This window comes from Tupaia chinensis, unplaced genomic scaffold (genome assembly GCF_000334495.1).
Source record: "Tupaia chinensis unplaced genomic scaffold, TupChi_1.0 Scaffold000531_1, whole genome shotgun sequence".
Taxonomy (NCBI): Eukaryota; Metazoa; Chordata; class Mammalia; order Scandentia; family Tupaiidae; genus Tupaia; species Tupaia belangeri.
Window position 1 is genome coordinate 47,725 of NW_006160044.1, and position 8,802 is coordinate 56,526.

At 54.2% G+C, this 8,802-nt stretch overlaps 1 protein-coding gene across 1 annotated transcript in view; it reads left to right on the top strand.

Annotated features, from left to right (window-relative positions):
- The window catches only part of LOC102493296 (calcineurin-binding protein cabin-1), a 100,871-nt gene that overhangs the window by 12,515 nt on the left and 79,554 nt on the right, over positions 1-8,802 (top strand). Inside the window, exons 2-6 of the mRNA XM_006157182.3 lie at positions 951-1,028; positions 1,705-1,797; positions 2,912-3,025; positions 5,876-6,010; positions 6,903-7,083. Of these exons, the coding sequence (XP_006157244.1) occupies positions 1,026-1,028; positions 1,705-1,797; positions 2,912-3,025; positions 5,876-6,010; positions 6,903-7,083 (526 nt within the window). The 5' untranslated portion in view covers positions 951-1,025. The remainder of the gene's footprint in view (positions 1-950; positions 1,029-1,704; positions 1,798-2,911; positions 3,026-5,875; positions 6,011-6,902; positions 7,084-8,802) is intronic.

Genomic DNA, 8,802 nt, shown 5'->3' on the forward strand with positions numbered 1-8,802 from the left:
GCGTGAGTTTTAAGCCACCGGGTCCGGGACGCGAACCGTGGCCGACTACGTGGGAGTCCAGTGACATAGCCATTACGCTAACTGCTGGTTCCCCAGGGCAGATTTTGTATGGACATACTCTCCTTTCTCTTGGTGGATACATAGGTTATATGCACCTGTGCTTGCCAGGGAGCGACAAGGGAGGGCAAGAAAGCCTCCCCATTGGGGCATTGTCATGCCACAACCCCGTCTCCTCTCTGCTTCCTCCCTTGGGGATTTTGGGTACTCACGTGCACCTGGTGTGTTTCTCGAGCTGTTGGGTCTGGGACTTGAACTGCATGACTGGCCTTGTGGGATCCATCTGCATTAACCACCAGCTAATGGGCTGGCCCATCCATTATATTTCTAAACCATAGGTGGGAACTTTGGTTCTCCTGAGTACCCACAGTGGTTTCTGGGTGCCTCCAGGTAAAGTTCATGACCTGGGGCCTGTCTTTGGCCCCACTCACTGTCCTTTCCTCCCTGCTTATCCCTGCTCTAAGGCCTGTCTCCTGGTTTCCCCGTGTCGCCTACTCCCTGCCTGTGCTTTCCCACCTTCCATGAGTGTGTTCCGTTCTCAGACTTAACGCAAGGGCTTACTGCTTTGCCTGCCTTAATCGCTTTGACAGAAGTGTCCTCCTCTGCACCCAGACGTTGCCCGTGTTTCTCTGCATCATTCAGCTTTTGGAAAAGTACATGGTATATGGGTCTGTTCCCGCTGCTGAGTAGTGGGCCCTAGGGCAGGACCTGGACTTGCTCTTCTGCGTGTCTGGCACCTGGTGTGTAACTGGCAGGGCAGAACCTCTAGCCAGGCAAGTGGTCACCTGCCTGAGTGAAGAGCCCAGGGAGGGACTGCGTCCCAGGGGGCCCCTGGCGCCGTGCCACTCCTGGCTCTCCCTCGACCCTCTTTCAGTCTGTCCCATTCGCTCTAGGTGACTTGTGGCCTGGCGCAGCCTCTGCCAGTGATGGGAAGTGATGCTCCGCGGCAGCGCTGAGTCTCTCTAAATATGGTAAGGACCATGCCGGCCTGTTTTGCTGGTGTCAGTGTTCTCCCGTTAGTTCTAGTCCCCTGGGCGAGAGGAGCACTTTCCTGGTGGACCGAAGGCTTTCCCCGTGGAGCAGCCTTCCACCTGGGACGGCTCTGGCACGTTTTTGGTATGGGTGCTTGGCCTGCCCTTGAAGGCTGGCAGTGCTTGTCCCAGTGGCTGGAAAGTTTTGTTGGGATCTGTTATTCCAACATCCGGGTCCTCCACTGTGCCAAGCTATTGCTGGAGTGTTCTAGTCTCTGTTGTTTTTTTCTTTTCTTTTTTTTTTTTTTTTTTTTAAATGATTTATTTATTTAAATTTGACCAGAGATGGGGAGAGAGAGAGAAAGCGAGAAAGCAAGCTGCCAGGTCCAGGACTTGAACCGCAGTAGGCCGTGTGGGAGTCCAGTGCCCTTGACTATGCTGGCCCCCCAGTCTCTGTTCTTTGCAGGGGACAGTGCCCAGGACATGCTCCCTGCAGACTGGCATGCCCCTCCCAGACACGTGTTTGTCCTTAGTTTTCCCCTAGGTGATGGTTGTGGTCCCTCTCCCACATTCTGAGAAGACTGAAGCTTTTCCTGGTGGTATTCATCGGGGGCTGTGGAAGAGATTCATGACCTCTCAGTTGAAATAACTCTCTGTCCTCTAAACCCGTTTGCAGATTCGAATTGCAGCCTTAAATGCCAGTTCCACCGTTGAAGATGATCATGAAGGAAGCTTTAAAAGTCACAAAACTCAGACGAAGGAGGCCCAGGTATGTAATCCAAGGTCTCTCTCTGAAAGGAGACCTCGCTTCTCCTTTCTGTAGTGGAACCTCATTTTAAACGCATCCAGACATCTCCTTAATGGGGTTTTAGGAGCAAATTCCATTCTGAGAGGTGGCCAGCTCTCCATCTCTCGTTAGGCCTGTTTCACCTACAGGATGGTCATGGTGGAGAGGAACTGCACCTGTCCTGTCAGTGTGCGTCAGGGCCGCATCGGCCCCGGGCCCACTTCTCCAGCTGGTGCCCGTTTCCGTGGGCCCGTTCTTTGTGCAGGCCTCGGGAGTTGGCATGCCCAGGGGACGGGAGAAATTTTAATGGCAGGTGGTGCTTGAGGTTCCCTAGTGTGTTGGCCTCACTCGCAGTGTGAGGAGACCCTTACCTGAGATTCGATCCGGGTCAGGGTGGGTGAGTGTGGTTCTGCGTCAGCTCTCTAGATTCCTGGTCATTGCTCTCTACCAGAGCTGGCATCGCTTCCGTTTGAGCCTTCCTGTCTTCCACCCATCCTTCTGTGTCCGTGTCCTGCCCTACCATAACTAGGGTTTGCTCCTGTCTTTGCGTTCCTGGGAATAAACGAATGCCTACCCCACCCCACACCTTTTATGAGAGAAACCAGGAAGGTTCCACACCCTCTCAGAAGCCTCCTGGGCAGCTACTCCTGGTCTGTAAGAGGTCAGTGGAGCTCAGCCTGCCTCCTCCCTCCTGGAGGAAGTCAGGACGAAGACCAAATATATACTGCTTACGATACCACGGCCACGCTCTTGCATTCCCTGGGTCCCATGCTGGTGTTGGTATAGCTATTCCCTTGACTTCATCCAGAAAGGGCTGCTGGGTTCATAGTTTGTTGACATTCTGGGCCCCTGCCTGGCTCTCTGTATGGTCACTTGGACTGAGAGACACCTGTGTCACTGTGTCCCCTGGGCAGGGGGCTCACGAGGGGCGCTTCTCCCAGTGACGAGCTTCTAGGAGACTGGGCAGCAGGGCTTTTCCCCCACAGAGGGTACAGCTGAAGGCTGATGTGGCTGTGCTGACAGCACTCTTCATGCACAGTTTTAGTTTAAAAAAGACCTTTGCGCCGCATGAAAATATCTCCCGTGTTGGTTGCAGGAAGCAGAGGCTTTCGCCTTATACCACAAGGCCCTGGATCTGCAGAAACACGACCGGTTCGAGGAGTCTGCCAAAGCCTACCACGAGCTCCTGGAGGCACGCCTGCTGAGGGAGGTGAGGCGCCAGCGGGCCCAGCGGTGTGCCGTGGGGGCAGCGTGTGGGCTCCGGAGCCTGGCAGGTGGCTCTGGCGTCTGCCCTCCTGTTTCTTGGCCGGGTCACACTGGACACATCGTTTCACCTGTCTGCCTCTCAGTCCCCAGCTGGAGAGGCCCTGCCTCACTGGGGTGCCGTGAAGGTTGAGTGGACTCAGAATCATGTAGAATGGTTCCTGGCGCATGCGAGTGCTCGGCGCGGTTCCTGGCGCATGCGAGTGCTCGGCGCGGTTCCTGGCGCATGCGAGTGCTCGGCGCGGTTCCTGGCGCATGCGAGTGCTCGGCGCACGCCAGCCCTGCTTGTTGCTCCCTCTGTGCGGCCGCTCTGCTGAGGAGGGGTGCTGTCCCCGTTTTACAGATAGGCAGATGGCTCAAAGCCACCGGCATACGTGGAGCATTAGTGCCCACGTGGGAGCCCGAGGTCTCTGGTTCCTAACAGTCCAGTGGGCAGCACGTTCTGGAACATACCGTGCGATCCCAGGCCATGAGCTCAGAGTCTGTGCAGGCACGCAAGGACTTTTGAACATGGTCTGAGAGCAGGAGGGGCCGCTGGGTACACGGGGCTGGCGGGGCAGGACTTGGTTCTGGTGTGGGAACCACGTGAGTGGCGAGTTAAGCCTCAAGGTGACTGGTTCAGAGATGGTACCCGGAGATTTGGGAATTGGTCTCCACCTGAGATTGATTTCATGAGGAGGAAAAAGCTTTAGTTTTCAAGGCCACAGTCACACAGACGCTGTGCGTCAAGGAAGCAGACAGTCGGGCACCGTCTAGACCTCCCCGTTCTCAGCTGCCGGCATCTCCTGCATCCCCAGTGAGGCAGGTGCTTGTGTCTCGAGCCCCAGCCCTGGGTGTTTTCTGCCACTGAAGAGACAGAATGCTGTGTTCTAACTCTCGCAGAAAGCCTCCATCCCTCCTCTCACTCAAGCTGTTTCCTCATACGCCATATGTAGCTCGTCGGGACTCTGGGAACTGGGTATAGTGGCTTGAAATTAGGGGCACGGGAATTGTGACCTGCCCCTGTCCCATTAGTGAAGTGAGCGAGGGCCAGAGAGGGAGAAATGTGTGCACCATGTCACTGAGCTTCAGTTCTGGCCAGGTCTGGTGTGTTTCAGGAGTAGGTCTTTCGTGGAGTTGGTCGGGAGGCGTGAACAGGCGAGCACAGCACGGAGAGGCAGCCCAAGCACAGAGCTGAGGCCGGGTGGGCCGGCTCCCAGCAGGTGCTGGGCAGGGCCTTCGGCCACGTGTTAGTCTTGTAGTCTGGTGTGCGTGTTTCTCCGCGTATATCATTTTCGGTCTTGAAAGATCGTTTTCGTACCCTCCCTCCATGCTTCTGACTGTAGAGCTTGCCCGTCGTAAACAGTTAGGAAGTCTAGAAAAGACACACGGCATTGGTTTCTGATATGGCATTAGTGTACCTGATAGTCAACTGAGTTACATAATTACAGTTTCACAAACGGGTGGCAGAAGCAGGTCCTGGACCACAGCCACCTCCTCAGGAGGCCGTCCTGGCTGGTGGGCGTCCTGGAGGCAGGGCCTGTGGAGGGCTGAAGGCGCAGTGCCGACGTGGTCAGGGAGGTGGAGGGAGGAGCGTCTCCCCGGCTCTGTGCATGTATCGCTGGCTGGGAGGCTCCAAAGTCAGCCCACGCAGGCTCTGTAAATCTGTGCACTCTGCTTTTGAAGAGGTACCTGGGACCCAGCTCTGTCAGCTGGTTGTGGCACCGTTTTGTAATAGATGGCAGATGACAGTAGAAGAAAACTGAATGGGGCTTGATTCGAGCTCTTCCGTCTTTCCTGAGGACGGCATGTCTGCAGGCCATGTCTGCTCTGAACATGGAGAACGAGCGCTGTGTAGAACTTGCCTTCCCCGGACAAGGCCGGGAAGTCCACCTCCCCCAGGAAAGAGCTGCTTTGTGCTAGTAAGCCTTTCTGTTAGAAACGTTTTACTCGGGACAAGCAGATAGCGCAATGGCTACGTTGCTGGACTCCCATGTAGTAGACCATGGTTTGAGTCCCAGATTCGGTGGCTTAAACTCACGCCACGCGCATGTGAGTGTGTGCCCAAGATCCCGAGAGGAGAATGGAGGAGAAGGGTTTGTGGTGTGGCCATCCCCCCGTGGATGATTTCTCGCTTTCTGTCTCTCATGTCTCCGTCTTTCTGGCGAGCGCATGTGCCCGATAGCAAGAAAAAACCCCAAAACTCTCAACAAAAAAGCTGTCGTGAAAGAGCTGTTTATATAAGAGCGTGTTTACAGTCCTTGGGTTCTTTCAGCTCACTTTCACTTTTGATCCTGCGGGTAGGACTGTTGTCCTCATGCCGCCGAGAGCTAATGCTTTGGTTAAAGTCATCTGGCCTCCCTGATGAGTTACAGAGCAGAGTTTGGCCTCCTGACTCCTAATCCTGGTGTCATCTTCAGACATGCTGCAGGGAGCTGCAGGCGGGGGTCGGGGTCTCCGACTTGCGGCAGGGAGCTGCAGGCGGGGCTGGCTTCCAGTGCTGAGGTCGTCGTTGTCACCATCCAGGCTTGAACCCTCAGAAATGCAGTGAGGGGAGCGTGCCCTTTTGTCACTGTGATACCCAGACTGCCTGCAGCCTGCCTCTGGCATCTGCCTTTCTTCCCTGTGATCGGAGCTGGAGGGGTCTCTAAGAACATGTGGCGCAGCGCCTTCCTTTTCTGATGGACGTGAAAGTGGCGCTTCTGGCTAAGGGCCCGTGGCAGAGACCAGCCTGGAAGCCAGGTACCCTGCCAGCCTCCCTGCTCACCAAGGCTGCGGGCCTACGTGTCACTTCTGCTCCCGTTTGCTTTGTTCACAGGTGGTTTCATCAGGGGATGAGAAAGAGGGATTGAAACACCCGGGACTGATACTGAAATATTCCACGTATAAGAACCTGGCCCAGCTGGCAGCTCAGAGAGAAGATCTGGAGACGGCCATGGAGTTCTACTTGGAGGTGCCCAGCTCCCCGGGTGTCACGAGAGCTCTCGGTGGGGAGATGAGGTTGTTGGCGGGCGCATCACCAAGCTGTGCCTGAGGCCCCAGTCAGTGCGTGGTAACTGTGGGTGTAGACAGGCACACTTAGATGCAGAGGCCGGGTGTGAATCCTTCCTCTGCCACTCAGTGTGTGTGTGACCACGGGCATGTTATGTAATCTGTTGGTGCTTCCCGGCCTACATCGGTAGAGTGGGAATAACCGGAGAGAGGACAGTTAGGGAAATGGAGTGAGTCGGCGCACAGCAGTGTGAAGAGCAGGGCCTGACACCCAGCACACTCCAGGCAGAACGGATTGCCTGTCACCGTCCGTGAAGGCGTCTCTCATGTGCTGAATACTAATTATCATGCTAATCACTTTCCACACACACTCTGCCCTTTGTGCCATGTTGCAGGGAAGATGTCTTTATCCTCATTTTAGTGTTAAAGACACAGAGACTCAGACTCATTCTGCTAGACCGTGTTGGAGCTGGGCTAGGAACCGAGGTCTGTCCAAAAGCTAATCTCTTTCTAGAATCCTCAAGACATCTATATTTTCTTTTCATTTTACTTTTTTCATTTCACTTCTACGTAGTAAATATGCAAAGAATGCAAATGTTCACATGGACAGATTTATCAAGAAAATGTTCCGAGTTAGATAAATTGGCCCATGTAACCTCTCACGTGCCATTTCTCTGGGTCTTGGCGACATGCAACTCCAGGGAGGTGAGCTGGCCTTGCTGGTCAGTTAGGAGGTAGTTACGTCACGCTAAATATTTCCTGGCTGTTCGAGTGTCTGGGCCAGGGCCGCTGCGTCCCTCCTGTCACCACAGATGACTGTGTGTGTGTGTACCCTCTGCTTGTGCCCCTTCTAGGCAGTGATGCTGGACTCCACGGATGTCAACCTCTGGTATAAAATTGGACACGTGGCCTTGAGGCTCATCCGGGTCCCCCTGGCTCGCCATGCTTTTGAGGAAGGGCTGCGGTGCAATCCTGACCACTGGCCCTGCCTGGACAACCTCATCACCGTCCTGTACACCCTCAGTGATTACACAAGTGAGTCAGGCTGGGATGCTTTCTCCCATGTGGCTGGGTCTTTTGGGACAGAAGAAGGAGAGTTGTTTGGGAAAGCTAGATGCCAGAGTTAAGAATGGAATTGTTTTTATAGCCTTGCTTTATCCTGCTTGTCTTTCTTGACTTATGAGATGCTTTGTGATAATAGGTAGCATGTTCTCCGAGTGATTTCCTCTTTGGCTTGCTTGCTTGCTTTTTAAAAATTATTTTATTTAACTTTATTTATTATTTATATTAATTTGACCAGAGAGGGACAGAGTGATCAAGAGAGAGAGGGAAAGTAAGAAGCAAGCCGCCAGGTCTCAAACCATGATCGGCCATGTGGGAGTCCAGTGCCTGTAACTGACACACCGCCTGCTGCCTCCCCCCTGTGGCTTTCTTTCATCCCTGCACATCCCCTCCTGGCGTCTTAGTCCATTTGGGCTGCTAGAACTGAGTATCGTAGGCTGAGTGGCTGAAACGACAGAAGTTTATTTCTCCCAGTTCTGGGAGCTGGGACGTCCGTAATCCAGGTGCTGGCAGCTACAGAGCCTGGGCGCAGCCCTCTGTCCTGTTTGCAGACTGTGTCCTCAGATGGTGGACAGAGACCGAGGGAGACTCACTCCAATCTTTTCCTCTTCTTTAAGAACACCAGTCCTGGGACAGCAGATGGCATAATTGTCTATATCACTGGACTCCCACGTAATCGACTGCGGTTTGACCAAGTGGCTTAAAACACACCGGGTGTGTGTGTGTTCATACCCAATCCTGAGAGGAGAATGGAGGAGAAGGGATTGCGGTGTGGTCCTCCTTGGGGGGTGATTTCTCACTTTCTGTCTCTCTGTCGAGTACACATGCTGAATAGCAAAAATCTCTCTCTCTAAAAAAGCGCCAGTTCCCTCATGGGAGCACCACCCTCATGGCCTCCTCTAAACCAAATTACCTTGCTAAGGCCCCACCTCTAGATACTGTCACACTGGGGGTTAGGGCTTCAACCTACGAGGTTTAGGGGAGACAGCACTCTGTCCCTGACTCCCCAATGCTCATTTCCTTCTCATGTGCAAAGTGTACTCATTCCACCCCAAAAGCCCCTGAAATCTTAACTCATCCCAGCATCAACTCTGAAGTCTAAAGTCTTAGCTGAGTGTCATCTGCGTCAGCTGTGGGTGGGACCAAGGGCAGTTTGTCCTGGGCAGATGACCCTGTGACGCCAGGTAAGTTATGTGCTTCTAAAACAGAATGATGGGACAGACATTTCCATTCCAAAGGGAGAGACTGGAAAGCGGGGAGGGGCGATGGTCCCAACAACTTAGCAAGGCAGATTTTATGAAGGCTTAAGGCTCAGGAAGAACTCTTTGATCTGTCCCCCCACCACAGCTCTCCTTGGCTGGGCCCACCATCTCTCCGTGGCTCTCTTGGGGGTAGGAGGGAAGCGGGCACTCTCTTGGCTTAGCAGGTCCCTGCCCTGGCTTTCAGGGGGCCCTGCCCCAGAGGTGCTGCCGGTAACATCCTGGCCTGTGCAGGCTAGAGAGGTGCCCTCACTCGGGAGCTAGCCCTGCACCCTGGGCCTGTGGTGGGTGTGGCAGCCCTGATGATTTCCGAGTGGCCGTTAGGGGCCCTCTTCCCTTTCCTCGAAGGATGGTACATATTCACAGCCTTCTTTATTCTCTCCTGCTTTTTCTGTTCCCCTTAGTTCCAGCTCAGCTGGCAGTGTTCCTGCTG